Source organism: Lynx rufus, unplaced genomic scaffold (assembly GCF_022079265.1).
Source record: "Lynx rufus isolate CCGP_SWC_20201006 ecotype Redwood Valley unplaced genomic scaffold, mLynRuf1.p SCAF_8, whole genome shotgun sequence".
NCBI classification, from domain to species: domain Eukaryota; kingdom Metazoa; phylum Chordata; class Mammalia; order Carnivora; family Felidae; genus Lynx; species Lynx rufus.
This window is the reverse complement of record NW_025814896.1, coordinates 21,408,976-21,429,189: the sequence shown is the minus strand read 5'-3', so window position 1 is coordinate 21,429,189 and position 20,214 is coordinate 21,408,976. Positions and strand designations below refer to the sequence as shown.

At 50.6% G+C, this 20,214-nt stretch overlaps 1 protein-coding gene across 3 annotated transcripts in view; it reads left to right on the top strand.

Annotated features, from left to right (window-relative positions):
• Window positions 1-12,855, top strand: part of BPI (bactericidal permeability increasing protein) — a 32,930-nt gene extending 20,075 nt beyond the window's left edge. For all 3 annotated transcript variants that reach the window (XM_047067920.1, XM_047067921.1, XM_047067922.1), the window contains exons 12-15: window positions 1,411-1,453; window positions 9,777-9,840; window positions 10,920-10,996; window positions 12,560-12,855. In XM_047067920.1, coding sequence (XP_046923876.1) covers window positions 1,411-1,453; window positions 9,777-9,840; window positions 10,920-10,996; window positions 12,560-12,598 — 223 coding nt within the window. In that variant the 3' untranslated portion in view covers window positions 12,599-12,855. The remainder of the gene's footprint in view (window positions 1-1,410; window positions 1,454-9,776; window positions 9,841-10,919; window positions 10,997-12,559) is intronic.
• The last annotated feature ends 7,359 nt before the right edge of the window (window positions 12,856-20,214 follow it).

Genomic DNA, 20,214 nt, shown 5'->3' with positions numbered 1-20,214 from the left:
GGGGAGAGACAGAGAAAGTCAGAAACGGAGACACATGGAGAGACTCTCAGAGAGAGATACACACAAAGGGAGGGGGGGGAGAGACAGAGAGGGACAGACAGACAGATGATGGAGAGGCATGATAAGAGAGAGACCGAGAGAGAGAGAGACAGAAGGGGGGAGAGAGAGAAGGACACACACACACACAGCAGAGAGGGAGATCCTCAGAGAGCAGATGTGATGGCCCCAACCGCTAGACCTGCTGTCTGCCTCTTAATCACGCTCGCGCTGCTCGGATTGAGTCTTGACCTACATTCCTGCCCATTTCCGCCCTCTCTCCAGCACAGAGCTGTCCTTCTTAACCTTGAGACTGGCTCCTGAGGTTTACACGCGGCTTATTTCTCCGGGCGTCATTCTGACAGGTGTTACTGCCTCAGATACATGTGGATTTAATTTTCCTTGAACGCCCGTGGGCCTCCCAAGTAGGGGAGCCGGAGAGGATACAGCTGGGTGAGGGCTGAACAGACTCTCAAACACGTGGGGCTGGGGTGCGAGAGTCCACAGGGCAGGAGTCCCGGGGCTCCCACCTCTCGCCGAACAAGGGTGAGTTTGCAAGCTCCCCTTCTAGGGTATTCGAGACAAGAGCTCAGGCATCAGAGAGATTGGATTGAAATCCCACTTTGCTGATTGTTAGTTGTGAGACCTTGTAAGTCGCCTAGTGGCTCCGTCAGTTTCCTTATCTGTGACCTGCGAGTGTGATGGCCCTTGCCTCCTGGGGGCTCTATGATTTCCCATGGAGGATAGCACACAACATAGTGAGGGACGGAGGTTCAACAAGGAGCCACGTGGTCCCCCCCCTCTTTGATCACTGTTAAAATGTCATAAAGACTGTAAAGAGGGGACAGTTGATTGGTAATTGAGAAGTCTAAGGATTTCGGGCAAGGGTGGATCCCAGTGCTCGAATGATATCCTGAGGATTCTGACTCTCTCCATTTCTTGGTTCTGCTCTCCCCTACGCGCGCTCCATTTCACAGCACGCTGTCACCAAGGGGCCACAAAAATGGCCACCGGGAGCTCTCCTTTCCCGGAAGAAAGAAAACACCTCCTCCCCAATATTTCCAGAAGTCCTAGGGCCAACTCTCGTTGCACCAGCATGGGCCACAGGTCCCTCCTTCCAACAATCACGATGGCAGGGAAGGTGGACTCTGCCCTTTCGCCAGACTACCCCAGAGCTCAGGGCTAACAACGTAGGATACCCTAAGTACCCTAAAGAAACAATCAGGGGGCTGTGACCAGAGGAAGGGGAATGAATACTGGGTGGGACAACCGGACGGCATCCACCAGAGAGGGCCCCTTCTCCCCAGCGACTGGGCTCTAACACAGCTCAGGCAAGTGGTGGTCTCAGTTTCTTCCTCCCCTTCTCCCCTCTAGGCTGCTCCTAGAACTGAAGCACTCAGACATCGGCCCCTTCTCGGTGAGTCTGAGGCCCTTGGTGGCTCCTTCCGTCCCCCTGATTTGGAGAGAACTGTCCTCAGGGCCACCAGGGCTCATGGCATCCGGTGTGGAGGCCACCTGTCCGCTCGCATATAATTTGTGCATGTGACGTCACGGCAGGTGGAGCTTTGTGGGCCCACAGACCTAAGCTCCAATCACTGCTCCACACTTCCCCTCTCCGAACTTCCAACCTTCCCCCAAACCCAGGATAATCCTTCCTAATCGCGCGAAGAACAAAATGAGGGTGGGGTAGCAAGTCGCGGCGAGGGCTGAAGGCTAAACCATGTGATCAGGGAAAGCCTCTCGGAGGAGGTGATATCTGGGCTGAAAGAGCCAGCAAGGTAAAGAGCTACTACAGGCAGAGGGAACAGCGGGAGCCAAGGCCCTGTGGTGAGAACAAGTTCCACATGTTTGGGGAATGGAGGGAAGCCCGCGCGGCTGGAGCGGAGCAAGTTGGGCGTGGGGGTATAGGAGGAGATGCGGCTTGAGAGGCAGGTGGGGCTGGCTCATCCTGGGCCTTCTGGCCTGGAGTAGATTGTGTTCAAAGGGCAGTGAGAAGCCGGTGAACTGTTCCACACAGGGGGCGGCCTGCTCTGGTTTGTAGCTTTATAAAAGATGCCCCTGGCTGGGGTGGGGGGAATGGATTTGCGGGTGAAGAAGGAGAAAAATGGTGGATTGGAGCCACGCTTTGGAAGTGGTGTTCGAGGCCGCGTGGTGAGAACTTTGATGTGGGTGGAGGGGGTGGTGAAGAATGAGTCCTAGTTTTTCGGCTTGAGCAGCTGGGTGAAGGGCGGAGTCATGTAGAGGTGGAGAAGGGCAGGTGGGAGGGGAGACAGTAGGTATCTCGCCAGCCTGCTAGATGATTCCACTACCTGCAATCACTGACCATCATTAAGCAGACTCACCCCTGCCCACCCCCCTCACTCCCTCTAGGGCACAGAGTTGCCCAAGTAAATAGCAGCTTAGCACTCTTCACCAGCCATCTTGAATGAGCGTCGCCCTTGTGACTTCCAGTTGCCCTTGTGACTTCCATTAGAAGCCACGGCATGCTGATTCTGTCCTACACACGGCCCAGTCTCCCAGGGGGCGTCCTGTTGAACCCCTGGAGAGCATTTTCTTGGATCCCTGAAATGCCCCCCAAGAGCCCCACCAAGTGGGTACCTTGGAAGCCACGTGGCCCTGACGTCAGACCATCCCAACATCCCTCCCCATTGGATGGAAATCCAGCCAGCCATTTCCACCCAAAAGGACTACAAGGAACAGAAGGACCCAAAGTGTCCTCATTGTATTTTCACAGACTTACTGGTGCCAGGGTTTTGTGGGCCTGCTTCTTCCCAATATTTCCAGAATATTGGGAATATTCCAGATATACGGTGGCTTGACTCAGTCGGTAACCAACGTCTGCTTCTGCATAAGATCAAAATTTAAAGTTCTCAGATTCATGGGAAGAAGGGCACCACATTTCATGAGCCCAGGGATTTACAGCCTGGAGAAGGAAACTCAGTTGCTCCCCAAACAAAAATGTACATATTTACAAGCTGTAAATGTCACCGGGCAATCATCTTGAGGTGCCACATTACCTTTGAATATTGTTTTACTATCGCAAAAGCAAAACATGTACGTTATAGAATAATCAGAACCTACAGGTGTGCAAACCGAAGAGAATAAAAGCCATTTCTATTCTTACCACTTAATCATTCGGAGTATATCCTACCTGACCTTTTGCTATGCATAGCCAACAACACAACAGAATTGTGTGGTTTCCATAGCCTGCTTTTCCTCACTCAAAAATATGGCATGGGATGCACAGGGACCCACTAGGAAGATGGCGGCGTAGGAGGACGCTGGGCTCACCGCGCGTCCTGCTGATCACTTAGATTCCACCTACACCTGCCTAAATAACCCAGAAAACCGCCAGAGGATTAGCAGAACAGAGTCACCGGACCCAAGTGCAGACGAGAGGCCCACGGAAGAGGGTAGGAAGGGCGGCGAGGCGGTGCGCGCTCCACGGACTGGCGGGAGGGAGCCGGGGCGGAGGGGCGGCTCGCCGGCCAAGCAGAGCCCCCGAGTCCGGCTTGCAAAAGCGGAGGGGCCTGACGGACTGTGTTCCGACAGCAAGCGCGACTTAGCGTCTGGGAGGTCATAAGTTAACAGCTCTGCTCAGAAAGCGGGAAGGCTGGAGGACAAAGGGAGGGTGAGCTGCGGAGCCCCCGGACGACAGAGCTCAGTTTGGCGGGGAACAAAGGCGCTCTCCAGCGCCATCTCCCCCGCCCATCCCCCAGCCAAAATCCCAAAGGGAACCGGCTCCGGCCAGGGAAATTGCTCGCTCCGCGCGAACACCCAACTCTGTGCTTCTGCGGAGCCAAACCTCCGGCAGCGATCTGACTCCCTCCGGCTGCACAGGGCCCCTCCTGAAGTGGATCACCTAAGGAGAAGCGAGCTAAGCCTGCCCCCCCTGCCGCCGTGCACCTTGCCTTCCCACCCCAGCTAATACGCCAGATCCCCAGCATCACAAGCCTGGCAGTGTGCAAGTAGCCCAGACGGGCCACGCCACCCCACAGTGAATCCCGCCCCTAGGAGAGGGGAAGAGAAGGCACACACCAGTCTGACTGTGGCCCCAGCGGTGGGCTGGGGGCAGACATCAGGTCGGACTGCGGCCCCGCCCACCAACTCCAGTTATACACCACAGCACAGGGGAAGTGCCCTGCAGGTCCTCACCACACCAGGGACTATCCAAAATGACCAAGCGGAAGAATTCCCCCCAGAAGAATCTCCAGGAAATAACAACAGCTAATGAGCTGATCAAAAAGGATTTAAATAATATAACAGAAAGTGAATTTAGAATAATAGTCATAAAATTAATCGCTGGGCTGGAAAACAGCATACAGGACAGCAGAGAATCTCTTGCTACAGACATCAGGGGACTAATGAACAGGCACGAGGAGCTGAAAAACGCTTTAAAGGAAATGGAAAACAAAATGCAAACCACCACAGCTCGGATGGAAGAGGCAGAGGAGAGAATAGGTGAACTAGAAGATAAAGTTATGGAAAAAGAGGAAGCTGAGAAAAAGAGAGATAAAAAAATCCAGGAGTATGAGGGGAAAATTAGAGAACTAAGTGATACACTAAAAAGAAATAATTTACGCATAATTGGTATCCCAGAGGAGGAAGAGAGAGGGAAAGGTGCTGAAGGGGTACTTGAAGAAATCATAGCTGAGAACTTCCCTGAACTGGGGAAGGAAAAAGGCATTGAAATCCAAGAGGCACAGAGAACTCCCTTCAGACGTAACTTGAATCGATCTTCTGCACGACATATCATAGTGAAACTGGCAAAATACAAGGATAAAGAGAAAATTCTGAAAGCAGCAAGGGGTAAACGTGCCCTCACATATAAAGGGAGACCTATAAGACTCGTGACTGATCTCTCTTTTGAAACTTGGCAGGCCAGAAAGAATTGGCACGAGATTTTCAGGGTGCTAGACAGCAAAAATATGCAGCCAAGAATCCTTTATCCAGCAAGTCTGTCATTTAGAATAGAAGGAGAGATAAAGGTCTTCCCAAACAAACAAAAACTGAAGGAATTTGTCACCACTAAACCAGCCCTACAAGAGATCCTAAGGGGGACCCTGTGAGACAAAGTACCAGAGACATCACTACAAGCATAAAACATACAGACATCACAATGACTCTAAACCCGTATCTTTCTATAATAACACTGAATGTAAATGGATTAAATGCGCCAACCAAAAGACATAGGGTATCAGAATGGATAAAAAAACAAGACCCATCTATTTGCTGTCTACAAGAGACTCATTTTAGACCTGAGGACACCTTTAGATTGAGAGTGAGGGGATGGAGAACTATTTACCATGCTACTGGAAGCCAGAAGAAAGCTGGAGTAGCCATACTTATATCAGACAAACTAGACTTTAAATTAAAGGCTGTAACAAGAGATGAAGAAGGACATTATATAATAGTTACAGGGTCTATCCATCAGGAAGAGCTAACAATTATAAATGTCTATGCGCCGAATACCGGAGCCCCCAAATATATAAAACAATTACTCATAAACATAAGCAACCTTATTGATAAGAATGTGGTAATTGCTGGGGACTTTAACACCCCACTTACAGAAATGGATAGATCATCTAGACACACGGTCAATAAAGAAACAAGGGCCCTGAATGAGACACTGGATCAGATGGACTTGACAGATATATTTAGAACTCTGCATCCCAAAGCAACAGAATATACTTTCTTCTCGAGTGCACATGGAACATTCTCCAAGATAGATCATATACTGGGTCACAAATCAGCCCTTCATAAGTTTACAAGAATTGAAATTATACCATGCATACTTTCAGACCACAATGCTATGAAGCTTGAAGTCAACCACAGGAAAAAGTCTGGAAAACCTCCAAAAGCATGGAGGTTAAAGAACACCCTACTCACGAATGAGTGGGTCAACCAGGCAATTAGAGAAGAAATCAAAAAATATATGGAAACAAACGAAAATGAAAATACAACAATCCAAAACGCTTTGGGACGCAGCGAAGGCAGTCCTGAGAGGAAAATACATCGCAATCCAGGCCTATCTCAAGAAACAAGAAAAATCCCAAATACAAAATCTAACAGCACACCTAAAGGAAATAGAAGCAGAACAGCAAAGGCAGCCTAAACCCAGCAGAAGAAGAGAAATAATAAAGATCAGAGCAGAAATAAACAATATAGAATCTAAAAAAACTGTAGAGCAGATCAACGAAACCAAGAGTTGGTTTTTTGAAAAAATAAACAAAATTGACAAACCTCTAGCCAGGCTTCTCAAAAAGAAAAGGGAGATGACCCAAATAGATAAAATCATGAATGAAAATGGAATTATTACAACCAATCCCTCAGAGATACAAACAATTATCAGGGAATACTATGAAAAATTATATGCCAACAAATTGGACAACCTGGAAGAAATGGACAAATTCCTGAACACCCACACTCTTCCAAAACTCAATCAGGAGGAAATAGAAAGCTTGAACAGACCCATAACCAGCGAAGAAATTGAATCGGTTATCAAAAATCTCCCAACAAATAAGAGTCCAGGACCAGATGGCTTCCCAGGGGAGTTCTACCAGACGTTTAAAGCAGAGATAATACCTATCCTTCTCAAGCTATTCCAAGAAATAGAAAGGGAAGGAAAACTTCCAGACTCATTCTATGAAGCCAGTATTACTTTGATTCCTAAACCAGACAGAGACCCAGTAAAAAAAGAGAACTACAGGCCAATATCCCTGATGAATATGGATGCCAAAATTCTCAATAAGATACTAGCAAATCGAATTCAACAGCATATAAAAAGAATTATTCACCATGATCAAGTGGGATTCATTCCTGGGATGCAGGGCTGGTTCAACATTCGCAAATCAATCAACGTGATACATCACATTAACAAAAAAAAAGAGAAGAACCATATGATCCTGTCAATCGATGCAGAAAAGGCCTTTGATAAAATCCAGCACCCTTTCTTAATAAAAACCCTTGAGAAAGTCGGGATAGAAGGAACATACTTAAAGATCATAAAAGCCATTTATGAAAAGCCCACAGCTAACATCATCCTCAACGGGGAAAAACTGAGAGCTTTTTCCCTGAGATCAGGAACACGACAGGGATGCCCACTCTCACCGTTGTTATTTAACATAGTGCTGGAAGTTCTAGCATCAGCAATCAGACAACAAAAGGAAATCAAAGGCATCAAAATTGGCAAAGATGAAGTCAAGCTTTCACTTTTTGCAGATGACATGATATTATACATGGAAAATCCGATAGACTCCACCAAAAGTCTGCTAGAACTGATACATGAATACAGCAAAGTTGCAGGATACAAAATCAATGTACAGAAATCAGTTGCATTCTTATACACTAACAATGAAGCAACAGAAAGACAAATAAAGAAACTGATCCCATTCACAATTGCACCAAAAAGCATAAAATACCTAGGAATAAATCTAACCAAAGATGTAAAGGATCTGTATGCTGAAAACTATAGAAAGCTTATGAAGGTAATTGAAGAAGATTTAAAGAAATGGAAAGACATTCCCTGCTCATGGATTGGAAAAATAAATATTGTCAAAATGTCAATACTACCCAAAGCTATCTACACATTCAATGCAATCCCAATCAAAATTGCACCAGCATTCTTCTCGAAACTAGAACAAGCAATCCTAAAATTCATATGGAACCACAAAAGGCCCCGAATAGCCAAAGGAATTTTGAAGAAGAAGACCAAAGCAGGAGGCATCACAATCCCAGACTTCAGCCTCTACTACAAAGCTGTCATCATCAAGACAGCATGGTATTGGCACAAAAACAGACACACAGACCAATGGAATAGAATAGAAACCCCAGAACTAGACCCACAAACATATGGCCAACTCATCTTTGACAAAGCAGGAAAGAACATCCAATGGAAAAAAGACAGCCTCTTTAACAAATGGTGCTGGGAGAACTGGACAGCAACATGCAGAAGGTTGAAACTAGACCACTTTCTCACACCATTTACAAAAATAAACTCAAAATGGATAAAGGACCTAAATGTGAGACAGGAAACCATCAGAACCTTAGAGGAGAAAGCAGGAAAAGACCTCTCTGACCTCAGCCGTAGCAATCTCTTACTCGACACATCCCCAAAGGCAAGGGAATTAAAAGCAAAAGTGAATTACTGGGACCTTATGAAGATAAAAAGCTTCTGCACAGCAAAGGAAACAACCAACAAAACTAAAAGACAACCAACGGAATGGGAAAAGATATTTGCAAATGACATATCGGACAAAGGGCTAGTATCTAAAATCTATAAAGAGCTCACCAAACTCCACACCCGAAAAACAAATAACCCAGTGAAGAAATGGGCAGAAAACATGAATAGACACTTCTCTAAAGAAGACATCCAGATGGCCAACAGGCACATGAAAAGATGTTCAGCATCGCTCCTTATCAGGGAAATACAAATCAAAACCACACTCAGGTATCACCTCACGCCAGTCAGAGTGGCCAAAATGAACAAATCAGGAGACTATAGATGCTGGAGAGGATGTGGAGAAACGGGAACCCTCTTGCACTGTTGGTGGGAATGCAAATTGGTGCAGCCGCTCTGGAAAACAGTGTGGAGGTTCCTCAGAAAATTAAAAATAGACCTACCCTATGACCCAGCAATAGCACTGCTAGGAATCTACCCAAGGGATACAGGAGTACTGATGCATAGGGGCACTTGTACCCCAATGTTCATAGCAGCACTCTCAACAATAGCCAAATTATGGAAAGAGCCTAAATGTCCATCAACTGATGAATGGATAAAGAAATTGTGGTTTATATACACAATGGAATACTACGTGGCAATGAGAAAAAATGAAATATGGCCTTTTGTAGCAACGTGGATGGAACTGGAGAGTGTGATGCTAAGTGAAATAAGCCATACAGAGAAAGACAGATACCATATGGTTTCACTCTTATGTGGATCCTGAGAAACTCAACAGGAACCCATGGGGGAGGGGAAGGGAGAAAAAAAAAAAGACGTTAGAGTGGGAGAGAGCCAAAGCATAAGAGACTGTTAAAAACTGAGAACAAACTGAGGGTTGATGGGGGGTGGGAGGGAGGGGCGGGTGGGTGATGGGTATTGAGGTGGGCACCTTTTGGGATGAGCACTGGGTGTTGTATGGAAACCAATTTGTCAATAAACTTCATAAAAAAAAAAATATGGCATGAATATCTCTGTGTGGACAATTAAATTTCTACGGTACTATTTTTAACAGTTGCATAGTATTTCCTAGAATCAAAGCCCCCCCGGGCCGCCTAGGAAATTGCCCCATTTCTTAGACATTTCGAGCCCGATGCGGGGCTCGAACTCATGGACTGTGAGATCATGACCTGAGCCGACGTCGGATGCTCAACCACCGGAGCCACCCGGGCGGGCACACACATTTTTAAGGCTTTTGATGAACATTGCCAAACAGAGCCTCAGAAGGGTTGAACCAGTTTGCCCCGTAGCCGGCAGTGTCTGAGGTGATGCATTTTCTTAACACAACGGTTTTCATGGTTAAATACTCTCTGATGACCTTCCTTTCCTCGGCCTGGTACCTTCCATCTAGAACACGCTTCACATCTGGAACCTTTGGGTGCAAAAGAGATCACTTGGGTGACCTGATTGGGCTGCGGAATCTGCCCGGCATCACCTGGGTCCCAGCTCGGAGGTTGCCCTGTCGGGGAGGGAGGCTGATGCCCGGGCGCCCTGACATGGCTTCCGTCCTTCTGATTTGCAGGTTGAAGTGCTGCAGGCTGTCATGAACTATGTTGTACCCATTGCTGTGATTCCCAAGGTTAACGGTAAGGCGCTTTGGAGACACGGTTGACTTTCAGTCCTAGGGGAGGCGGAGGGAGTTAAGTCCTACAGCCGCCTAACACCTGGCCCCAGTTATGGAGGCTGGAGGGCGGTCACTCAAAGGAACCTCATATGGCATCTGACCCAGAAAAGGGGATGGAAAAAAAGGGGACCCCACGGGCTGAGCTCCTATCATGTGCTCACCCACCACTTCACCCAGTCTTTAAGACCTCCCCATGACATGCGGATTAGTAATCTCTCCAATTTTTGTGGGAAGAAATGGGAGATCCGAGAAGTCACAGGGGGCTGGTTGCAGGTCCCGGGGGAGGGTGAGAGATGAAGCTGGGATCTGATCCCAGCTCTGAAGCCAGAGCCCTCAGCCCCCGCCCACCTCTGGGAGAAGGGCCAGGGAAGAAGGGCTAACCTCGGCTAACGGCTTCCGCTCATCGCCCTGATAAAAGCCTAACCTTTGCAGAGCCAGGGACAAGAGAGCACATACCTCTCTTAGAGGACCACATACCACGGGACTAGGATAGTTAGAAATTGTCAATTAAGACAAAAGTTATGATATAGGCTACGACATCTCCCACCTTGGCAAATGTAGCTTCCTAATGATCTGGGAGGCCAGGTTTGAGTTTAGAAGTCTCCAGAGGCTGGCATCAGAATATGGTGGTATGGGGGGGAGGGGTCCCGGGCTACCACCCGTCTCTAGTTTCATCCTAAACATCCAGGGGCTTCGTGTGCACACGGGTAGATACCCCCAGTCGCATACCACGGGCTGTCTACCCCTCCTCCCCCCCCCCCCCCCCAGCAAGCAGCCGCCCCTGACCTTGTACACCAGCATTGCCATCGGCCTCGGGAGGGGGGTCTTGGGGAAGAGGTCTGCACGCATCCTGAATGTGGGCTGGGGGCTGACGGGGCGAGAAGGCAAGGCTCCGGGTCCCTGCGCGTGGTGAAGAGCGTCTCTGGGGCAGCCCACTTGTCCAGCCTACAAGTAGTGCCAGTCCCTACCCAGAGCCGGGGACGCTGGTTCAGGGAGGCCGCCCCCTCCCCTCCCCCCTGCTGACCTCCTCCTCCACGGCAGAGCGGCTGCAAGAAGGCGTCCCTCTCCCGATGCCCAGCAACGTCCAGCTCTTCAATCTGGTGCTTCAGTCTCACCAGGTAGGTCCGAAGGGCTCCTTCCGCCAAATGTCCCTCAACACCAGCAACCTGTTCCCACAGGCCAGCCTTGCAGCAAGCACCCTCTGCCCTTACAACACCCCGCGAGGTGGGGGACTGTTCACCGCAGGGAAGAGGAAGGCTCAGAAAAGCCACGTGGCTATTCAATGGAGTCCAAATTCAAAGCCAGGTCCCCCCTCCCCGCCCCCGCTTTGAACCACTGGCTTGGAAGCGTTCCCACACTGTGTTCGGTAAAAACGGAGCTCACCTGGTGGCCACAGGGCCTCTTTTATAAGTGGATGTATTTAAATACTTGGCAAGTGGGTATCGCATGACTCCCTCGGCGGCCTCGCAACATTCTAGGCCTGGGGGAGAGGAGGGGGGGGTGGTAAAAAGTGAGGTACCAAGAGGGGACTTAGTCCCAGCATGCAGACCTCCTTTTGTCTGTCCCCCAGCCAGACCCACAACAGCATCTGAGACTACTTAGGGATGCTTTCTTCTCCTCAAAGGCTCCCTCTCCCGATTTCCCAGCTGCCTCTCACGGGGTCAGTGCCGGCTTCTTTCCTGGCTCCTTCTTCCCTTTCCTTCCCCTTCCTTCCTCCCTCCCTCCCCCTCCCTCCCCTTCTTCCCTTCACCTTCCCTCCCCCTCCCTCTTCCCCTCCTCCACCCCCTGCCCTCACCCTACCAGCAGGAGTTCTCCAGAGTTCCTGCCCAGGCCTCTGCCCTCCCCCACTCTTGGCTTTCCCTGCCCACTTGCCCCAAGCCAGCAGCCGCCTTTGTGCCACCCGGTGACCCAGCTGCACTTCTAGATTCTTCCATGCTCCCAACTTGTGCATTCGCTGGTGTGCCTGGAGTCTCGGCCCTGGGGCCCCTTAACCCAGCATGTCCACTGGGTAATGACACTGCCACCCCACTATAGCGTTCCTTAACTTGCTCAGTGGCTTTCCTGTTAACCTCGTGGCCTTCGTGGGACCTGGCCACGTCGCCCAGGTTCCCCGCCCTCCCTCACCCCCAGTCCCCAGCTCTTCAGGCAGGCTACCAACGGGGCTGAGACTACAGAACAGTAGCCAAGAAAGCAGAGGCCGCACATCCCCCCATGTTCCCCACGTTTTACCAAGTTCATCCTTAAAAAAAAAAAAAAAAACGACTCCATGGTACCATGTAATTTCTTCATTTCTGAAAATGCTGAGCGAAGGGCAGGAAGGAGCAAAGAAAAGTGGTTTTGCAGCCTTGATGGGAAGGAGGCTCCCTTGAGCTGCCATGAGGCAGGGATGACAAATGAAGGCCTCCGCCGCAGCCCGCGGTCCCCCACCCGTGTCTGGGAGGGGACAGCTGCCAGGGCGGCTGCTGATAGGATCACGGCGCTGACATGCAGACCCCGGCGGCGACATCCCGAGTGCCCGCCCCCCCTCACTCCTGCCTTTCTGTCAGCAGACAGGCCCCGCTCTGCTCTCCTTCCCGTCCGGGCAGGCTGCTCCCAAGGTTTCCTTCAGAAACCCCAGCAGCCCCGCGCTCACCAACCAGGGCGCACGTCCCGCTGATGGCAGCGTTCTCCTCTCTCCCTAGAATTTCCTGCTCTTCGGTGCAGATGTTCGCTACGGCTGAAGTGGCCGTGGGCGCCAGGAGGGGAGAGGTTGTCCGCACCTGCTCCTGACGTGCCCGTGGGGCAGAGGCTGCCTTTCTCCAGCCCTTGCACCAGAGGCCCTTGCAAATTTCTCGGAACTCAGATTCGGAAATGACCTCCATACAGGAACTGTGCTCCTCGAGAAAGCGTGGGATGTGTATTTCAGGGATTATGAGCGTCCTGCGAGGTCTGAGTCCCCCCTCCCCGCCCCCCAAAAAGCACTGCTTTCTCTATGGAATTCTGTGTGATGGTGTTGTTTCTTGGTTCATGTCCCTTCTTTTGTTCACCGTCTGTACCCAGCATGCTCTGCGGTGCTGACAGCACAGCCCCCACACGCCCTTCTCAGTAGAAAGTCTCCTTCTCCCTTTTTGGGGACACCCCTCATGCCACACTTCCCACGAGTACTTAGAGTTTACTCAGTCCAAAGGGAGCGCATCTTGCCTCCTAAGTAAGGTCAGGCGGAGTGGATCCACCTGCTGGGCTGTTGTTTCCGCCACTGCCACACGGTGCCGCTGTTGAACAGCTATCCTGTGCAGCCTGTCCTCTTGACTACAACCTCCGGAGCCTGTTGCTCCTGTCACCACCACACGGTGTCGCTGTTGAACGGCTATCCCGCACAGCCTGTTTCCTTTCCCCACCCTTTGGCTCTGATGTGGCTCCCTTTTCCCAAGCTCTCCTGCTCAGCCGTTGACCCCAAAGCAGAACACGGGGCCAGGGCACAGATGCCATTAGAGGTGTTAGTCACATCCTTAGCTGCAATAGCTCTCCCCCATGACGTTCAGGGCTGGCACCAGACCCCTAGCCCAGACTACCCTCGGGCCCTTGGTGAGTTTCCTTGGGGGCTCTGGGCCATTTCCCCTCGTGGCATACCAGCGGTGGCCATCTCGGGTCATTAGCCGGGTCCTGCTACCATTGACCGAGCAGTCCTGGAGGGCTCTTGCACTGTTGACATCTGGTCTGTGGCCAGAAAGATGAGTTTGAAGCAGGCGGTGGGGTATGGGATGACATAAGCAGATTTAGTTTTAAAAATATTTGCTTGTGACTCCTGAAAGCATTTGGAGGGGCAAGAGTGGAAGGAGGTGGGCACAAATTAGGAGTCAGACTTCATCCAGACTGTTTCGTAAAAATGGAGAGGAGCGTTTGTAGTGAGGAGAAGCGGACAGAAGACTTTAAACATTTTTTGTTTTTAAAGAAAAATGCGTATGCTCTGCTAACATCATTGATTCGCTGTTAAATGGAGGTGGGGATTCTGGGGCCACACAGGGGCAGGGAGGGACACTGATCAAGCACAGCACACCAATGATTTCATTTAATCCTCAAGGCACCTTTCATCCGCCAAGGTGGGAATCACTCAATCCTTTTAGACTGAGTCACCCTCCCTGAATCACACAGCCGGCAAGTGGCAGAGCTGGGATTCCCCACCATCTGCCCTCGGAGCCCACACTCTGTCAAAATCTTGTCTGTTGGGGGCTTGGCGTATTTAAAGCAGGACTGCTGTGTTCAGTTGCATACGTTGCGTACTATAAAAAGGCACCAGGCTGAGAGAACAAAATCCTTCCTCTAATTTGTCCACCAAGAGGGTCCACATTTTTTTCTCTTTCCCATGGAGGCAGACTACGACCAGAAAAGCAGCTTGTGAGGCTGCAAGAAAGACCATGAGTGGGAGTAGCAGCAGGACGAAACTGGTGGCCTTCAGACTCCTAGGGACTCTGGCTTGCCTTCCAAGAAAGTAAGGGGGGGGGGTCATTGGAGAGTTTGAGCAGGAAAGCAACAGAATCCAATTCACATTTCCAGAAGAGCCACCTGGCTTTGGTGGGGGGACAGTGCTGTTGAAGACGGGGAGCCCTGCCTCCCCCACCCTCACATCCTCCCCCACCACCTCTCTGAGGATAGTTGCCCCCCCACACACACACACTGACCCTCTACTTTCTGACGTTCAGGCAGCCCCTGCCCCACTCTCTACAGAAAAAAAAAAATGCTGGGAAAAAAAAAAAGAGGTTAGGGTGGAAGAGAGCCAAAGCCTAAGAGACTCTTAAAAACTGAGAACAAACTGAGGGTTGATGGGGGGTGGGAGGGAGGGGAGGGTGGGGATGGGTATTGAGGAGGGCACCTGTTGGGATGAGCACTGGGTGTTGTATGGAAACCAATTTGACAATAAACTTCATATATTAAAAAAAAATGCCATTATTTCTTGGACCTAAAGATCGGTGAATGGAACACACCGAGCCCCACGGATGGCTCTCGAATGGGGGAAACAGCCAGTTGTCTGAGGCGTGATTTGAAGGGTATTCCCCACCACGCTCCAAATGATCTGCCGCGCTGCCCCCAAAACCACTGTTTGATCAACGTCTCCCTGCAGGCTAAGCATTGCCCGCTCCAAATGATTGCTAAAGTGTAGGGTTTCTTTGGGGGGTGTTGGAAACGTTCTAAAGTTAGTTAGCGGTGCTGGTTGCACAACTGTTTGAACACGCTACAAGCCGCTGAACCGTCCACTTGAATGGCGAATGTCACGGTACGTGAAATATGTGTCAATAAAGCCGCAAAAAAAAAAAAAAAAATCGCCACTCCAGACTGCCTGAAAGCTCACCATTCAAGCAGCTTCCCATCTGGGTTAAGCATTGCCTTTGGGGGTTCCTTTTGGAAATGGTGAGTTGTTAAATATGAAGGGAGGGTACTCTACCGGGGGAGAGAATGGGGAGCGGTCCCAGGGAGACTAACCACTATGTTCACCGTTTGCCACATCCCATTGGTGGCCACGGGTGGGCCTGCCTTGAGCCAATGTCCTCAAACTTTAATCCTCATGGCCACATCCAAAGGTAGACGGCCGGGTGCAGGACGGAGGGCGTGCGAGGTTTAGACAGTCTACGTGGCCCTCTCGAGGTCACTGAGCTCAGAGCCTGGTTTCAAACATCAACCCAGCCCCTCGTGGGTTGCACAGCTTTCCAAATGTTACTTAACCCCTCTGATCCTTCTCTGAAAAGTAACAATGAAACCTTGCCCTCCTCTTTGGCGGGAGACGGTTGGGAGAAATCGGTGATACAATTAGTAAGTTCACAGCATGGAGGTTTACAGCATGAGCAATGGTCCCGGACATGGTGGTTTCAAGTCCCAGTTCCGCCACTTCCCGCTGTGTGACCTTGGGCAATTAGCTGGCTATGAGGACACAGGAGTCCCTACCTCACCGAGTTGTTATGAGAATCAAACATACGTGTGGCACGGGACCTGAGGAATAGAAACCAAAGCAAACTGAGGGGAGCCAGAGTGGCTCAGGCGGTTAAGTATCCGACTTCAGTTCGGGTCATGATCTCGCGGTCTGTGAGTTCGAGCCCCACGTTGGGCTCTGTGCTGACAGCTCAGAACCTGGAGCCTGCTTCCGATTCTGTGTCCGCCTTTCTCTCTGCCCCTCCCCTGCTCTCTCTCTCTCTCTCTCAAAAATAAACATTAAAAACATTTTTTTTTTAAGAAATCGAAATAAGCTGTAAAGATTAATAAACCCGGGAATTCTCCCTGTACTGTAAGGACTGTATCTGACGTGCCACAGTTGAATTCCTAATGCCTGCCCGACAGTTGGTGCTCAAGACTTATTACTAATTTTTTTTTCATGATCTAGGATTTGAATCCAGCTCCTTGTGACTCAAAGCCACCGTGTTACGATTTTCAAAATATGATCTGGGCCTGCCTGCCTCGACAGGCTTAACCCCAAGCATCAGAACCATCAGCTGGCCAGAAATCTGGGTGCAGTGACGAACTCATGGTATGGCCAGTCCTTCTCCCTCTCTAGGCCTCAGTTTCCCCATCTGTAAAAGCCAGGGCCCTCTGGAAATCCAGAAAAGGAATCCACTAAGGTGGGTTCTGACAAATACTAAAGAACCTTTCCCTGCTGAGAAATTTTCATTTTAACAGAAGCTCCTTAGGGTCCCCAAATCTATCAAGACCCAGTGAAACGAGGCTATGGGCTGGGATTTTTAGATGCCGCCACAGTTGCAGAGGCAAAGGGAGGGCGGAGGGAGAGATGGGAGGGTCCTCAGGCTCCTTAGAGCCCCCTGGGGTGAGGGGCTACGAATCCACACGCTGCTGCTCCAGAGGGCCTCCCGGCAGCGCGAGTAGGCGACACAATTTTCAAATCACACTGGCTCATCACCGACCGTACTATTCTCTTCTGTAAATCTGAACGCCCAGATCTGCAGATGATGGGGCTGGGAAGGAGGCCGCCATAAATATCAAACTCTCCACTCCAAAGTACCCCGCAGAGATCCAGAACCACGGGCCTTTATAACATCGGTCTCTTCCAGCTAGAGCTGACGTTCTCAGGAGTGTGGGCCCTGTCACAGACAGCTCTGCATGAAATAGGAACGAACAGAGTTATAGAATCGCCGAGCCTGGAGGGAAATCGGAGCTGGTTTTAGTCCCTTGTTCTCAAAGCACAGTCTAAGGTGGGACCACCAGGGAGCTTGTTAGAAATGCGGAGTCTCAGGGGTGCCCGGCCGCCTCAGTCTATAGAGCATGCAGCTCTTGATCTGGGAGGTCGCGAGTTCGAGCCCCACCTTGCATGTAGAGATTACTTTTTAAAAAATTAAAAATGAATAAAAAATAAAAACAGAAGAAGAAATGCAGAGTCTCAGGCCCTAGAGGAAACTGATGAAGCAGAATTGCATTTAACGAGATCCCTGGTATATATATACAACTTTTTAATCCATTCATCTGTTGGAGGATTAGATCGTTTCTGTGTCATGGCCGTTGTAAATAATGCTGCAGTGAACATGAGGGTGTAGACATCTCTTTGAGATCCTATTTTCATCTCCTTTGAATATACACCCCAAAGTGGGATCGCTATACATAGGGTAGTTCTATTTTTAATTTTTTGATTTTCCACAGTTGGGAAAAGTTACCTGTCGCAATTTGCACTCTTACCAATAGTGCACAGGGGTTCCTTTATCTCCACATCCAAAAGTTGTACACACACATACACACACACACACACACACACACCCCACAATGGAATATTATTCATCCATGAGAGAGAAGGAGGTCCTGCCATTCGCAACAATGGCATTGTGCTAGGTGTAATTAGAGAAAGACAAACACTATATGATATTACTGATATGTGGAATCTAAAAAAGCCAAACTCAGGTCATGATCTCACAGTCTGTGGGTTCGAGCCCTGCATTGGGCTCTGGGCTGACAGCTCAGAGCCTGGAGCCTGCTTCCGATTCTGGGTCTCCCTCTCTCTGTGCCCCTCCCCCACTTGCTCTCTGTCTTTCTCTCTCTCCCTCTCCCTCTGCCTCTCCCCACACACTCACTCTCAAAATAAATAAATGAACATTAAAAAAAATAAAAATAAAAAAGCCAAACTCCTAAAAGCAGAGAGCAGAGAGGCTGGGGGTGGGGGAATTGGGGAGATGTCAATTAAGGAGACACATTTGGAACTAGTAGATAAGTCCTCTTAAAGGACTTCACAAACTTCAAAGTTGCTAAAAGACAAGATCTTAATTGTTCCCATCGCAAAAAAGAAATGATAATTACGTCACCTTGTAGAGGTGTCGCTTAACTCTGTGGTGGCCATCATATTGCAAAATATAAACGTATCAGATCGACACACGGCACATCTTAGATTCATATAAAGATAATTTTAAAATTAAATAAACAAGATTCCTGGGTGATTTGAGAAATGCTGTCCTGGTCCAACGCCCTCATCTGCATTGGCTGCGGAGGAAAGTGAGGATCAGAGAGGGGCACGGTTTGTCCCAGGTCACACAGCCCGTCGGGAGCAGAGCCTAGACGAGGACCCAGGCTTCCTCGCTGCTAGTCCTTCCCATGTTCCTATGGCTCTATGTCTCCAGCACACGCTGCTCCCTCCTCCTGGACTGCCCTCTGCTCTCTCCTCTGCAAAACCTCAGTGTGACCGGCAGGACGCGGCAGGATGCTACCTTTCTAAGAAGCCTTCCTCGGTGGCCCGCAGACACTCCCTTGGGGGCAGAGCATGGGTCACTGTGTATTTTTAGCGCCGTCTTTTGCAGCCGAGTCTCCCCACAAAAGGCCCGTACAGACTTTGGAAAAGAATTCAAAGCTTTCCACAAGAGAAAGGCATTTGCTACAGATCAGCAAATGCGGGAGAAATGCTCAGGGTGGTAATGGTGCCCATCAGGGCCCAGGCAGGAAAAAAGAGTCCGACTCAGATGGTTCTCGGGATTTGAATTAAGGGGCTATTTACAGAGGTAAGGGACAGGCTTAAGGACACCGGCAAAAGATGCTGAGGCCCCCAGGAACTAGCATCCCTGGACCCTGGCTTAAAGCAGCAAAGAAAGGGGTCCGGTGTCCAAGCCCAGGGAGGGCTAGAGCCACTTTCGGGTGGAAGAGACACGGCCACTGTCAGACTGAGCTCCAAAGCAAAGGGCGAGCGGACAAGTGCCCTATTCCCTCTCTCTTCCAGACCTCTGACTTCCTGCCATACCGCCCTTTGGCTGAGCCCAGCTACAAATGAGGAAACTGAGTCACAGAGTGCCCAAGGTCACGCAGGGGGCAAGTCAGGATTCAACCCAGGCCGTCTGGAGCCAGAGTCCACACCCCTAACCATTATGCTGCTTCCTGCTTCCTGTTCGTTCCCTCTTTCAACAATGACCCGCTATGTGCTGCTCAGTCTCCAGGCACCGCGATTTCCAAATGCTGGGTTTTCCAAACTCTGTCAACCTGTCCTTATGAGAAGGGAGGGCGCTCTCACGGCTGTGGGACTTGGCAGTGGCAGGAGCTCAGTGGCACCCATCACTGTCACGGAAGCGGATGGACAGCCTGGGAGAAGAAAGGCCCGGGGATCTGAGCAGTGTTGGAATCACGCTGGCCCCAGGAGCCTCTGATGGGTTCTGGGTCACCAGCAGGGACCTTGAGCGGGGGGTGGGAACCCATGGGGGTGGAGGCCTGGCCCGGGACCGTGGGGCATGTGGCTGGCTGGGCAGGTCTAAGGTCCAAGGGTCACTGCTGTGGGAATTCCCACTTCTGCAGACGGCCCCCAGCCCGGGACATCCTCAGACTCCTGCCATAGAAGGAGTGACACCTGTGTCCCCAGGAGGTCCCCACTCTCCAGACTGTCCCCCCCTACTCCACATGGGAGTCACCCGTTCTGTCCCCGTCCTTTTACAGAGGCAAACTGATGCACCAGGAGGACACGGACTTCAGGCTTGTTGTGGGTCACGCCAGGCAGGAGCTGAGCCACGTCAGACCCCGGGTTCCCAGCTCCCGGCCCAGGACCCCTCCCCACCACCACGGGCTGAGTCCCGGAAGCAGGGCCCCCTGGCACGTCGGGGCGCCCTTGCCGGCAGGCTGCTTGCTTCTTCGCTCTCTGCTCAGCCTCAACTGGCTCTTCCAGAGCCTGGCCCTCTCTCATCCTTGGGGGCTCAGCTCCACACGTCACCTCAGAGAAGCCTTCCTTGACCATCGTATTGGAATGGCGCCCACAGATCTGGGTTCGAACCCCCGGCGGCTGACTGTGGCCAAAATCACCTCACCTCTCTGAGACTCGGATCTTTCCACTGAAGTAAGACTGAGACACCCGCGTTAGAGGGCCGACAGGTGCACACGACCCGCACGGTGTCCCGCACAAGGC